Below are 14,877 nucleotides of genomic sequence, written 5' to 3' on the forward strand. Positions count from 1 at the left end.
ATGCCATGGGTGGGGTGGGGGGGTTGCAAATCGCCAGCCTGCTGGGAGAGTAAGCGATGCCACCCCAGCCTTCCCCTGACCCATTACTCTCTTTGATTGACAGTTTAATGAGGGGGTCCTCTTCCCCCCCCCCCCGCTGCCAGGGGCGTGGGTGGTGGGCTCCTTCATGCCCCCGTTTATCTCACCGTCTCTCGGTTAGCCAAAAATAGCTGCGTTTCACCCTCCCAGGGACCCTCCCCCTTGATGGATGGAGGAGCCGAGGGGGCTTGGCAGCGGAAGTGTGGAGTAAGAATTTCTCCCTGTCAGCAGAAGAGAATGGATTGGCCCTCCCTGGGCTTTCCCTGCCCCCCCACCCCCCCACCCCCTCCGTTTGGGAGATCCCTGGCCTTTTCTTTTTTTTCTTCTTCTTTCCTTTCTTTTTTTTCTTCCTTCCTTCCCTTTCGTTTTCTTGCCTTCTGTCTTTTTTCTTTTTCTGTCTGTCTGATTTTGTCTCTTCCTGTCTGGCTTTCCCTCCTTTCTTTTTCTGTCTTTCTTTCTCCATCTGTTTTTTTCTCTCTCTCTCCTTCCTTCCTGTGTCTGTCCTTTTTTCTTTCCTGTCTTTTTTCTCCCTTTCTCTCTCCTTCTTTCTTTCCGATTTTTTTCTTTCTTTTGTTTATCCTTTTTCTTTCTTAAGTGTATTTTTCTTTTTCTCTTATTTTCTTTCTTCCTTTCTGTCTTTTGCTCACCTCCCTTCTTTCTTTCCTTCCCTCTGTCCTTCCCTCGCACATACACACAAATAAACACATATTTTCCTTCCCTCCGTCCCTCCCTTACACATACAAACACAAACACTCATTTTCCTTCCTTCCTTCCTTCCTTCCCTCCCTCCCTCCCTCCCTCCCTCCCTCCTATATACAGACAAAAACACTCATTTTCCTTCCTTCTTCCCTCCCTCCCTCCCTTTCTCTTTATTTCCCACCAGGCAGGAAAGAGAGCGATCTGGCTTGAGCAGGGGGTTGGACTAGAAGACCTCCATGGTCTCTTCCAGCTCTATTCCGATTGATTGATTGATTGATTGATTGATTGATAAATTGAAATGGTCTAGGGCCTCCTGCTTGAGCAGGGGGCTGGACTAGAAGACCTCCAAGGCCCCTTCCAGCTCTATTCTGATTGATTGATTGATTGAAATGGTGTAAGGTCTCCTGCTTGAGCAGGGGGCTGGACTAGAAGACCTCCAAGGCCCCTTCCAGCTCTATTCTGATTGATTGATTGATTGATTGAAATGGTCTAGGGTCTCCTGCTTGAGCAAAGGGGTTGGACTAGAAGACCTCCAAGGCCCCTTCCAGCTCTATTCTGATTGATTGATTGATTGATTGAAATGGTCTAGGGCCTCCTGCTTGAGCAGGGGGTTGGACTAGAAGACCTCCAAGGCCCCTTCCAGCTCTATTCTGATTGATTGATTGATTGAAATGGTCTAGGGCCTCCTGCTTGAGCAGGGGTTGGACTAGAAGACCTCCAAGGCCCCTTCCAGCTCTATTCTGATTGATTGATTGATTGAAATGGTCTAGGGTCTCCTCCTTGAGCAAAGGGTTGGACTAGAAGACCTCCAAGGCCCCTTCCAGCTCTATTCTGATTGATTGAAATGGCCTAGGGTCTACTGCTTGAGCAGTGGGGGTGGACAAGAAGACCTCTGAGACCCCTCCCAGCCCTCTTAATCCTCTTCTCCCCTCCCGGGGTGGTGGTGGTGGTGGAGGGGGGGGGTTGCATTTTGCATCTCCGTGGGTCAGCCTCTTCCCCTCCCCTTCTTCCTCCTCCTTGCACTCTCTTCCCCTTCCAAGTCAAAAGGGTGAGCAGACAACCCAGGCGGGACCTGGCCCTCTTCCCCACCCCCTCGTCCCACGTGAGCCCCAGCCGAGAGTTCAAAGCAGGGTTAGCCAAACAGCCGATAAATTCAGCCAGAGGGAGCAGGCGGGCCGGGCGGGCGGCCAAAAATAGGAGGGGGTGAACTTTTCACCCGGCTGTGCTATAACCTGTTCCTCCGCCGGGGCGAGAGACAGGTGGGCAGACCCCTGGCGAGGGTCCCTCTCAATGGGGGGGCGGGGACCCCGGAGGGGAAAGCCGAGCTCCCAATAAGTCCAGGGGTTACGGCCTCAGATATGCTTCCCCACGGCTTACTCTCAGAATGGCGTGCGATTCCATTAACTCGCTTAATGGATTTCTCACTCAGCAACATCCATTTGGGGCTCCATTGGGGGGTCCTAAACACGCACGTAACTTGGGCCATTTGTAGACCCCATGCCGATTGGCTCTTCGCAACGAACCACAGGCCCCCCCCCACCCCAAAAAAACCAAGACGCTCTTAGAAAGGTTTCCTGGATTTATGGATAATTCCCTGCAGAGTTACAGGCTCCTAGGGCTGGGAGGGCCCTTGGAGATCTTCTAGTCTGACCCCCCCCTCCCACCCCCTTGTCCAAGGCAGGAGGCAGGCTGGTTCTCCTCCTGGGGGGGGGGGGGTTGGCTCCCACCAGCTGCTCCACTCGGTAGCTGAGGAGGTCCCCATTGAGCGTCTGTCTTGACCATTGCACTTGACGAGAAGTCAACCAGAGACCATCTGAAGCGTGGTTCCATCCACGTTCATGGGACGTTCTTCAATGAGAACCACGGTGGGTTGGAAGCAGCTTGGCTGGAAGACCCCCCCATGAATGGAAACTCCTTGATGGTCCTCTCGGTTGAAACCAAGCCGAAGGCCTCCTTGCGAAGATGGACCAGCTCCCTTCTCCTTGAGGACCTCAAAAGCCATCTTCTGCCTGGAAGCGTGGTGTGTGTAGAAGTCCAAACAAACCTCCTCGGCCATCCAGGAGACTCCAGAAAGGAGGGGATGGAACCCCTCCGAGATGCCTCCAGCTTTCGGAACATCTCGAAGCTAAAATAACGGAGCTTCGGAGACCCTAAAAACCTCGCCCCGGTGCCATCGGGTCGGGCCTTTCGTGGTCGATGGGCTGGCCCATCCTTTGGAGGCCTCACCGCAAACCCCCGGGGAGAAGAGATAGCCCAGCCCTGGAAGGAGAACCAAAGTTTTGGCAGTGTTTTAAGTCCGTCCTTTGAAAGTATTCATACACTGGTAGCTCCCGGCGAATCGGTGGATTTCGTCCAGCGCCGTTTGCGGGAAGATGCTGCAGAGAAAGGAAGAAGAGAAGGGTTTACATCTTAGAAAGCTTTCGGATCTCGGCGACCGCTAAATTCGTCGTTTTAAATCCCGCGGACCACTAACGTGACAGGCTGGGTGGCCAGGTGGTCATGTGGATGGGTGGGCGTGGCCAACTCGATGTCACTCGCGTCGAGGGGCGCCTCGGCGGCCTCTATTCGCCCCTCCCCTCTCCCAGCCGCTCCTCGCCTGCCCGCCCGCGCTCCTTAGGGCCCCAACGGGAAGGAGTTGCTGGAGCGAAGCAGCCCCCCAGGAGAAAGAGTTGGCAAGAGCCAAGGTGGCGCATTGGTTAAATGCAGGCTACTTCAGCTGACTGCAGTTCTGGCAGTTCGGCTGTTCAAATCTCACCGGCTCAGGGTTGACTCAGCCTTCCATCCTTCCTGAGGTGGGTAAAATGAGGACCCGGATTGTTGTTGGGGGCGATATGTTGACTCTGTAAACCGCTTAGAGAGGGCTGAAAGCCCTATGAAGCGGCATATAAGTCTAACTGCTATTGCCATAAAACAGCTCAACTCAAATTGGATCTGGCCGAGAAGGAGGCTCAGCAGAAGCACCTCACTGAGGACTAGGAGCATGGGCTTTCAAAGTAGAGGGAAGAGCTGCGGGAGTGGAAGGCCAGGTGCCGGCGCCTGGAAGCTCAGCGGGCTAAGATGGTCAGCCAGTTCCAGGCCGTGATGCCGTCCCATTCGAACGAGGCCCTCCGGCTCTTCGCCACCAGCGGCTCTTCCCTCCAGCCTTCGCCCAAAGCCCCCCACCAGGAGACCCCAAGTCAGAATTTCTGCCCCCCTCTGCCCCCCACAAAAAGACCCCGAAGGGGGAGACTCCCTGTAGCAACACAAGCCTTCATTGCACGTATCCGTCCCAGGGGCCGTAATTTGAGGACTCGGATTGAGTTCAATATAAAAAAATGCAAATAGTTTTTCTGCAGACCACCCAAATTTTCTCACGGACCCCCCCCCCCAGTTGGCGACCGCTGTCTTAGAAGGACGTAATAACTGGAGGCTTCTTACGATGGGTAGCGATGGAACCTCGAATGGTTTTCCAAAAGGGGGCTGGAGGTTCTCGGGCGTTTCTCCTCCTTCTTGGAGGAGAAGTGAAATGTTTTTTTGGGGGGGGGAGAAAGGCCTTTTAGCAGGGGGAGAAAACAAAGCCCCTTTGGGACTCCCGGTTTGCCAACACGGCCATAGGACAACCACGTGGAACATTCCAGAGTCTTGGGAAGGGCTGGATGAGCTCTGAAGGTCCCACACGCACACCCCTGTTTGGCCTACAAAATGTTCTCCAGAAGCAGCAATGGGTTGGGTAAAGTTAGGGAGGGGCTTCAGTTCCGGCCCACTCCGGAGGTGGAGTTAAGAAGCGGCAAGGAATGGGGTGGGGGTTGGTAGGCCTTGCATGGCAGGCGGCCAGCGGCTTTTCGGGAGACTTGGCTGCCTTCCCTCTTTCGGTAGCAAGGGGAGTGGGCTTCTCGGCCCACCCACCCTTTTTCCTGGAAGAGCCAGGAGGCAGATGGACGGAAGGGAGCCCCACCCAGAAAGGCAAGCCTGTTAGGGCTGCGAGGGGAGGGCAGAAGCCCCCACCTCCTTCAAAATGAAGGAGGTCTGGGAGGGAGGGGGGTGCAAAAATGGTCGAAGTTGCCCCCCCCCCCAGCCCAGGGTGGAAGCCTCAACTCTTCTTTTCACCCTGAAACTCAAGGTTGTAACTATTGTCTTGGGTTCTTTGAGAGCCGCAATGCCTGGTAGGGTCTTACTGATGTAGGGTAGGTTGGGGTTGGGGGGGGAAGGAAGGAAGGAGAAAAGAAGGAAGGAGGGAGAGAGAAGGAAGGAAGAGAGAGAGAAGAGGGAGGGAAGAAGGGGAAAGGAAGGAAGGTGGAAGAAGGTGGAAGGAAAAAGAGGGAAGGAATGAAGGGGAAAGAATGAAAGAAGGAAATAGGGAGAAAGGAAGGAGAAAGCAGGAAGGAAGGAAAGGGAAAGAAGGTCGAAGAGGAAGAAGGGAAAGGGAAAGAAGGCAGAAGGAAGGAAAAAGAAGGGGAAAGAGGGAAGGGAAAAAAGGGAGAAAGGAAGGAGAAAGCAGGAAGGAAAGTTCAAGGAGGAAAGAAGGCAGAAGGAAGGAAAAGGAAGGAAGGAAGGGGAAAGAGAAGGAGGAAAGAAGGGGAAAGGAAGGAGAAAGCAGGAAGGAAGGAAAAAGGGAGAAAGGAAGAAGAAAGCATGAAGGAAAGGAAAAGTCAAAGAGGAAAGAAGGAAGGTGAACAAAGGCAGAAGGAAGGAAAAGGAAGGAAGGAAGGGGAAAGAGGAGGAGAGACGGTGAAAGGAAGGAGGAAGCAGGAAGGAAAGGAAAGGTCAAAGAGGAAAGAAGGAAGGTGAAAGAAGGCAGAAGGAAGGAAAAGGAAGAAACAAAGGAAGGGAAAAGAGAAGAAGGAAAGAAGGGAAAAGGAAGGAGAAAGCATGAAGGAAAGGAAAGGTCGAAGAGGAAAGAGGGAATGTGAAAGAAGGCAGAAGGAAGGAAAAGGAAGGAAGGGGAAAGAGAATAAGGGAGAAAGGAAGGAGAAAGCAGGAAGGAAGAAAAGGAAGAGGGAAAAAAGAAGGACAGGAAGACAGAGGAATGTGGAGAGGAAGAAGAAAGAGGGGGAAAAACCATTGCACCCTAAAACTCCCTTGATCCCTGCGTGGGCTCCCATCCAGTTCGGGTCCTGCGCTGACCGAGGAGACCTTGACCTTCAGGCCCTACCTCCGGCATGGGAAGCTTCCTTCCAAGGGTCTGCAACACCGGTGGGTTTATCCCCCCCATCCTCCTCCCCAGTTGGTTGTTGTTGGCCGTGGTGACTTCCGGGTTCCACTTCTCAGGAGTGTTTTACCGCTCAAATACCTTTTTAAGAAAATGAGGATGTGCATAGTCCACGGGAGCAGGAGGAAGGCTTGGTTCTGCTGAACGGCTTCTACCGTCCGTCGGGCCACCGTCTCCGGCTTGAGGGGAGGAAAAAGATTGGGAAACCTGGAGGAGAAACCAAAGACACCTCAAAAAAAGAGCACCCCCCCTCCTGTGCCTGACATCAAGCACCTTGCTACAGGTAGTCCTCAACTCCACAACGGTTCACTCAAAGTTACGGCGGCGCCGAGGTTACACGGGCGGCCATTGTAGCGCTCCCCATCATTCAGCTGGATTTCCATTCGGGGGGTTTGACCGCCGACTCACATTTAAGGCCATGGTCGCACAATCCCCCCCTCCCTCTGGTGACCTTCTGACCGGCAAAGTCAAGGGGGGGAAAGCCGGATTCACTTAACGACCATCTGACTCGTTGAACCGCTGCAGGGGGTTCACTTCGCGAGGCAAAACGCACAGGCTTCTCGCTTAGCGACCTACATTTTGGGGTCCCGTTGTGGTCGTGAGGACTGCCTGGATGTCGATTTGCCTTCACACGACATGCTAAGCCCGTTTTCGGAAGCTGGGCCAAGTCCGTGGGAAGCGTCGTAAAACGGGACAAAAACGGCAAATCCTTTCCCGAGCTGCCGCTACCAGCCGTTTTGGGGGTGCCAACGCCATCCCCAAGGGGGGCGGGCGACGACAGGAAATGCCAGGCAGCCTCTTGGCTGAAGCTTCCGTCCCAACAAGACCCCCATTCCGGTGCCCGAATAACCCTTCGAGTTCTGACATTCCCCCCCTCTCCCCCAATTGCGCAGAGGGAGGAAGAGAAGGCGCTGGGACTTCGACTCCCAGAATTCCCCAGTTGGTAAAGCAAAGCCGGATGAGGAATTCTGGGAACTGTAGTCCAGAGACCGTCATTGAACCAAGAATTGGGGGGGGGGCATGTTGTTGTATTTACCGCGATGGGCCAAACTCAGCCAGTCCCCACCTGATGCGTATTCCTTGGAACATCTCCGTGTTGGTGTGGAAGGGCAGGACGGTGGTGGCGTTGACCCCCGGACAGTCCAGCAGGCCCAGGGTCAAGCTCTCCATGAAGGCGAAGGAAGCGGCTTTGGACGTACAGTAGTCCACGCACGGCGCCAGGAATGGCCGACAAGGCCAGGACGGAGTTGAGACAGACAATGTGTCCTCTCTGGAGTTCCAGCATCCGCGGAAGGAAGCCTTGGTGGTCTGAGGGATCAGGATCAGGATCAGAACTTAGCTGGGAGGGACCCTGGAGGTCTTCTAGTCCAACCCCCTGCTCAAGCAGGAGACCCTAGAACCATTTCAATCAATCAATCAGAATAGAGTTGGAAGGGACCTTGGAGGTCTTCTAGTCCAACCCCCTGCTCAAGCAGGAGACCCTAGGCCATTCAATCCATCAATCAATCCATCAATCAGAATAGAGGTGGAGGAGACCTTGGAGGTCTTCTAGTCCAGCCCCCTGCTCAAGCAGGAGACCCTAGACCATTCAGACAGATAGCTGAGGAACTCTGGAATTGAAGTGCATAAGTGGCCAGATCTGGACCCCTGCAGTAGAACATAGAATCATAGGCTTGGGAGGGACCACAGAGGTCTTCTAGTCTGACCCCCTGCTCAGGCAGGAGACCCTGGACCATTTCAATCAAATCAGAATAGAGCTGGAAGGGACCTTGGAGGTCTTCTAGTCCAACCCCCTGCTCAGTAGGACACTGAGTCTAGGACCATTTCAATCACAATCAGAATAGAGCTGGAAGGGACCTTGGAGGTCTTCTAGTCCAACCCCTGCTCAAGCAGGAGGCCCTAGGCCATTTCAATTGATCAATCAGAATAGAGCTGGAAGGGACCCATCCTGCCCGCTCATCCCCCCCCTCCCCCGGAAGGGAAAATTGGGGTTCATACCCAGAACTGGCCCAGGGTATTGATGTGTTGGGATTTGAGCAAGGCGTGGTCATCGCTGTCCAGGAGGGTCTTGCCATGAACCACAGCTGCGTTGTTCACCAGGATAGTGACATCCCCCACCTGGGAAGTGTGAGGAAGAGGTCGCGAAGGGGGAGGGGGGGTCACGTGATATAGGGGAGGAGGGGAGGGGAGGGAAAGACGAAGGAAAGAAAGATGTGATGGATGGAAAAGGAAGGGATGGGTGGAAAGGAAGGGAAGAAATGGATGAGAAAAGGAAGGATGGATGGATGGATGGATGGATGGATGGGGAAAGGAAGAAAGAAAGGAAGCAATGGATGAGGAAGGAAGGGATGGATGAGAAAGGAAGGAAGGAAGCAATGGATGAGAAAGGAAGGAAGGAATGGATGAAGGAAGAAAGGAAGCAATGGATGAGAAAGGAAGTAAGTGATAGATGAGAAAGGAAGAAAGGAAGCAATGGATGAGGAATGAAGGAAGGAATGGATGAAGGAAGGAAGGAAGCAATGGATGAGAAAGGAAGGAAGTGATGGATGAGAAAGGAAGAAAGAAAGGAAGCAATGGATGAGGAAGGAAGGAATGGATGAAGGAAGAAAGGAAGCAATGGATGAGAAAGGAAGTAAGTGATAGATGAGAAAGGAAGAAGGAAGCAATGGATGAGGAAGGAAGGAAGGAAGGAATGAATGGATGAGGAAGGAAGGAAGGGATGGATGAGGAAGGAAGGAAGCAATGGATGAGAAAGGAAGGAAGTGATGGATGAGAAAGGAAGGAAGGGATGGATGGGAAGTGCGGTGAGGAAGAAAGGAAAGGAAGGGACGAGAAAGATGAAGGAAAAAAGGAAGGGATGGATGGGAAGTGCGGTGAGGAAGAAAGGAAAGGAAGGGACGAGAAAGATGAAGGAAAAAAGGAAGGGATGGATGGGAAGTAAGGTGAGGAAGAAAGGAAGGAAAAAAGAAGGGAGAAGGAAGGAAGATGCAATCAGATGCAGTCATATAAATGCTTCCCTTAATGACCACACCACTTAACAACGAACCTCCCGCCCCCTGTTGTTCTGCTGGAACTCGAGGGTTGCTACCTATCCTAATTCCTCTGCCAGCAGGACCTGAATTACAGGGGCTCATTTAGGGGGTCCCAAGAGCCACCTGGGGCCTCTCGTTCTTTGGGGGTCCAGGCCGCAGACCACCTGACCCAACTCACCTTTTCCCGGACGGCCTTGGCCTGCCGGTAAACCTCTTCCCGGTTGGCCACGTCGCAGACGAAATAGTGGCCCTCGGTGCCCATCGCTTGGAGCTCCTGCGCGGTTTCCCTCAAGCACTTCTCCGTCCGCCCCCACAGGACAATCTGCAAGAAGAGGAGCCCCCCCACCCCATATTTTAGGGACACAGGATCAGGTCCCCCACGACCTTCCCAATGCAGTGATGCCGTCAACCATCGTAGAGTCCGACCGTGGCCACCTCCAGAAACCGTGTGGTGGTTGAGATACAATACCGCATTCTAACCACTGTAACACCAAGGAAGCAAGGAAGCAAAGAGAGAAGGAAGGGAGGAAGGAAGTAGGGAAGAAAGGAAGGAATAGAAAGAGGGAGTGAGGGGGGGAAGGAAGGAAGGAAGGAATAGCACTTAAGACTTATATACCACTTCACGGTGCTTAGCAGTTTACAGAGTCCTTGTCCCCCAACAATCCGGGTCCTCATTTGACCCACCTCGGAAGGACGGAAGGCTGAGTCCACCTTGAGCCTAGTGGGATTCGAACTGCCAAATTGCAGGTAGCTGGCAGTTAGCAGAAGTAGCTTACAGGACTGCACTCTAACCACTGCACCACCACGGCTCTTAATGGATGGATGGATGGAAGGAAGGAGGGGAAGGGAGGGAGGGAGAATGGATGGATGGAAGAGAGGAAAGGAAGAATGAATGGAAGGAAGGGAAGGGAGGATGGATAGAAGGAAAGGAAGGATGGATGGAAGGAAGGGGAGGGAGGGAGGGAAGGGAAGATGGATGGAAAGAAGGATGGAAGGAAGGGAAGGGAGGATGGATGAAAGGAAGGAAGGGAAGGGAGGATGGATGGAAGGAGGGGAGGAAGGAAGGGAAAGGAAGATGGATGGATGGAAGGAAGGGGAGGGAGGGAGGGGAGGGAAGATGGATGATGGATGGAAGGAAGGAGGGAAGGGAGGATGGATAGAAGGAAAGGAAGGATGGATGGAAGGAAGGGGATGGAGGGAGGGAAAGGAAGATGGATGATGGAAGGAAGAAGGGAAGATGGATGGAAAGAAGGATGGAAGGAAGGGAAGGGAGGATGGATGGAAGGAAGGAAGGGAAGGGAGGATGGATGGAAGGAGGGGAGGGGAAGAAGGAAGGGAAAGGAAGATGGATGGAAGGGAAGAGAGGATGGAAGGAAAGAAGGATAAATGGAAAGAAGAAAGGATGGATGGATGGATGGATGGATGGATGGATGGATGGATGGATGGATGGATGGATGGATGAAGGAAGGGAGGATGGATGGATGGATGGATGGACGGGCAGACGGAAGAGCTTGCCTCCCAGGAGTCCCGGGGGCTCCATCTCCGGAGGTCTTCAGGGGGAAGCTGGGCAGCCAACTGCCTGGAAGGCCTCCCAATACAATTAAGCAGGCAGCCGCCACAAGGCCTTCCCCTTAATTAGACCGAATGGATGGCCAGGCCCTGAAGTAGCAGCCAAGGCCATTCACGAACAGCCCATTGACTCCAATTTGGTCAATTCAACCCCCTGGGGCGTCTCTGGGCCAGGAGCCTTTTTTTAAGGGTGAAAAGGAAGGGAAGGAGGGAGTGAGGAAGGAAATGATGAGAGGGTGGGAGGGAGAGGATGGGAGGGAGGGTGAAAAGGAAGGAGGAAAGGAAGGGAGAGGATGGGAGGGAGGGAAGAAGGAAAGGGAAAATAAAGGATGGGAGGGAGGGTGGAACGGAAGGGAGAGGATGGAAGGAAGGAAGGAAAGAAGGAAGGAAAGGGAAATGGGAGGGAGGGAGGAAAGGAAGGAGGAAAGGAAGGGAGAGGATGGGAGGGAGGGAAGAAGGAAAGGAAAATGAAAGGATGGGAGGGAGGAAAGAAAGGGAGAGGATGGGAAGGAGAGGGAGAGGGAGGGAGTGAGGAAGGAAATGATGAGATGGTGGGAGGGAGAGGATGGGAGGGAGGGAAGAAGGAAAGGGAAAATAAAGGATGGGAGGGAGGGTGGAACAGAAGGGAGAGGATGGAAGGAAGGAAGGAAAGAAGGAAGGAAAGAAAGGGAAATGGGAGGGAGGGAGGAAAGGAAGGGAGAGGATGGGAGGGAGGGTGGAAAGGAAGGGAGAGGAAGGAAGGAAGGAATGGGAAATGAAAGGGAGGGAGGGGGGAAAGGAAGGAAGGAGATGGGAATGAGGAAAGAAGGACATAGAACTTTTTTGGGGGGGAGGCAGGAAAAAAAATCTCATTTTTCAAAAAGCAGCTTGCAAGAATTATCAAACCAGAGTCGGGACAATTATGTTTCCCTTGGACAAAAACTTAAATTTATAATCCTTCGCTAAGACTTTGGAGCTAGATCACAAAGAATGTGAAGCATTTAAAGCAGATTAAATCAACTCTGGGACTTTTATTTCCCCCCCCCCTCAATTAAATCGGATATAGCAACCAGTAACTGCTAAAAAAAATGGATTATTATTTTATTAAGAGAACCAACCAACATATATAAATTTTTCTGGTTTGAGGTTAGGCAGGCCTGAATCACGCTAAATCGTCTTTAAATCTAAAATGCATTTAGATAGAATCTACCTTCCAACTCTTGGTACATTTTAAGTGGGGTTTTAGGTTTTAAAATAAACCCAATTATGCATTCCTGGAAGGGAGCTTTTTAAATATATATGCAAATCGCCCTCCATTTCTATTTCTTTCTTTTTTTAAAATCTAGATCTGAAATTCTTGATTTATGTCCTGTCACTTAGCAACCATTCAAATTCCCAATGCAAAGGGCTACTGCAAACTCATAGCGGTTTGCTAATGGCCACGAGGTTTATGTTATTCATTTAACGACCGTCGCAAAAAAAACATCCTAAAATCAATGCCACGACAAACGGGGTCCGTTATGGTCATCAATGCAGCATTTACCTGTAACATATGGTTTTTAATTTTTTTAAAAAAGAAAAATCACCACCACCACCCCCCAAAAAAAAACAACTTGGGGTATTCGGTATCCAGGATTGCGTTGTGCCGTTTGAAAGAAAGAACAATATATAAACATCAAATTTAACAATACCGAAATGTTAAAACCCTTCAAGCAACAGAACACAGCTAATCCTTGACTTGCAAGAGTCATCATTATTATCGTCTTAACAACCCCAGAATCCCTTGCGGTGTGGAATTATGGGCAACTGAACGGAACGGAGTGTTTAGTGGCCCGATGCCCTTCCTGTCACCAGAGCGGAGTTTTTTTTATTCAGCAGATATATATATTCTCATTGTGCCCAGAGAGAGAAATATCTGTCTCTTCCCTAGGATCGAACTCACATTGTGACTTTGATTGTGAGGCGACAGCTCTGGCTCTTAAGGCCACCCACACCATTCACTGCAACAGTTCATTTAACGACTGTTTGGGAAAAAAAGGGACTTTGGACCGTTTCCCACACTTACGACCGTTGCCGCATCCCCCTGCTCAAAATTCAAGACGCCTGGCCACCGACTTGTATGTACGACGGTCGCAATGCCACGCGACACCCCCCCCCTTTTGCGACCTTTGCGGGGGGGAAATCGAGTTTGCTCGACAAACCGTGCGACTCGCAGAACAGCGGCTGGGATTTGCTTAGCGACGGCGTCGGGAGAGGCCACGAAATGAGGGCAACCCTGCCTTGGCCACCGCCTCGGGAAAAGTTTCAGCTGCATTGTGGCCGTAAGTCGAGGACTCCCCAGACTTGAGCAAGAGGGGGGGGGTTCGAATCCTGCTCTAGGCGATAAAAAACTTCACACAAGTTCCAAGCGTAAAGTTATTTTCGACAGGCAAAAAAACACACACACACAACAAGACGACACACGCTTTCCCCGTATGCAAGCCGAAACAAGAATCGGCGCCTAAGGCATATCTCTCTGATGTGTAAAAAAGGCATGAGACTCGCAGCCCCCTCCCTCCCCAGGCACGCAACGCACACTTACACACCCACAAATAAATGCTTTCGCTCGCTCAAGTGCAGACATGAGTGCCCTTCCTCTGCGACTTCGCCGGGGAGTCGAGGCTGGGTTTGCACGGCGGGTGGGCCGATGCGACCGGACTGTGCCCCACAAACTGTCCAAGGCAGTTTAATAAAGCCCCCACCCCACCCCCCAAAAATCCCATTTGCTGAGTGTTATTTTGGGTGCAAGGGAGATGACCCCTGCCAAGGTAAACCATTTCTTGGAGAACGAGAGACCGTCAATCAATCTGATTGACTGAAGGCCTCTCGTTCTCCAAGAAATGAGATCCCCGGGGGACCTTGGGAGGTCATCTAGTCCAACCCCCTGCTCGAGCAGGAGACCCCAGAGCATTTCAGACAGATGGCTCTACCGGTGCCTTCTTTAAAAGCCTCCAGCGAAGGAGCAGCCACAACTTCTGGTGGCAAGTTGTTCCACTGGTTTGGGGTTAGAATTGCGGAACGAAAGACCTGGAGGTCTTCTAGCCTAACCCTCTGATGAAGGAGGAGGAAGGAAGGAAGGAAGGAAGGAAGGAAGGAAGGAAGGAAGGAAGGAAGGAAGGAAGGAAGGAAATATAGAATAAAGGAGCTGCAAGGGGCCTTGGAGGTCTTCTAGACTAACCCTCTGATGGAGGAGAAGGAAGGAAGGAAGGAAATACAGAATAAAAGATGGGAGGGGCCTTGAAGGTCTTCTAGTCCAACCCCCTTCTCAAACAGGAGGTCCTAGATCACATCAATCAATCCAGCAGAGAGCTGAAAGGGACCTCCGAGGTCTTCTAGTCCAACCCCACCACCTCAAGCAGGAGACACCCCCCCCCAGACCATATCAATCCATCAGAATAGAGCTGGAAGGGACCTTGGAGGTCTTCTAGTCCAACCCGCTGCTCAAGCAGGAGACCCTAGACCACTTCAATCAATCAGAACAGAGCTGGAAGGCGCCTTGGAGGTCTTCTAGTCCAACCCCCTGCTCAAGCGAACCCCCTCCCCCCCCCGCACCACCATCACCCTTTCTTCCAGTGGCGAGCCGTTCCCCCGCTTCATTCTTCTCCCCGGTTAGGGGAAAGTTCGAGGGAGGCGCCTTTGCAAGCCGCAGCATTCGAACCGGGGCCCCACTTCCAAGCAACTTCAAGCCAACAAGCTTTAGCCCGGGAGAGAGTGTGTGTGTGTGTGTGTGTGTGTGTGTGTGTGTTGCGGACTCCCCACAAAAAGAGGTTGGGGGTCTCTTGGCGGGGGGAAGAGTAGGGGGTCCCGCAGAGCCCTCCCCTCCCCTGCCTTAGCCCGGCTCACCTTGCGGGCTCCGCGCCGGGCGAACTCCCGAGCCAAGGCGCGCCCAATGCCTCGTCCTCCGCCCGTGATCAGCACGCAGTCGGCGCCCAGGTCGCGGGGTCTGGCCGGCCAGAGGCGACTCAGCAGCGCCCTGGCCGTCTGGAGCACCATCTGGGCGGCCAGGAGCAGCAGCGACGCCCCCAGGCGACCCCAACCCATCCTGGGAGGAGAGCCCCGCTGGGCGGAGACCCCCCAACAACCCCCCCAAGCCTTGGCCAAGCCCCCGCCCCACCTTCCCAAAGCCGGGGAGACCCCCGAAGTGGCGCCCGGGTGGGCTTCGCAGTTGGGGTCTCCAAGACGGGCGGGGGGCTTCGCAATTAGGAGCTTCGCAGGGTCTTTAAGCCCAGACGGGGGTCTTTTCTGGAGCCCCCCCCTCTGTCCCCCAAAGCAGGAGGAATCCCGCCCCTCCCT

General features: G+C 52.9%; 1 protein-coding gene across 1 annotated transcript; it reads right to left on the reverse strand.

Moving 5' to 3' along the window:
* Positions 1-2,333: 2,333 nt before the first annotated feature.
* DHRS3 (dehydrogenase/reductase 3) lies at positions 2,334-14,662 on the reverse strand. Its single transcript, XM_087701823.1, is given in 8 exon segments — positions 2,334-3,152; positions 6,047-6,172; positions 7,032-7,174; positions 7,176-7,264; positions 7,267-7,273; positions 7,964-8,083; positions 9,176-9,319; positions 14,428-14,662. Coding segments are annotated over 8 exon segments (912 nt in total). The 5' UTR covers positions 14,626-14,662; the 3' UTR covers positions 2,334-3,067.
* Positions 14,663-14,877: the final 215 nt, after the last annotated feature.

Source organism: Thamnophis sirtalis, unplaced genomic scaffold (genome assembly GCF_051295495.1).
Source record: "Thamnophis sirtalis isolate CommonGarterSnake01/CBP01778 unplaced genomic scaffold, rThaSir2_p1.2 scaffold_15, whole genome shotgun sequence".
NCBI lineage: Eukaryota > Metazoa > Chordata > Lepidosauria > Squamata > Natricidae > Thamnophis > Thamnophis sirtalis.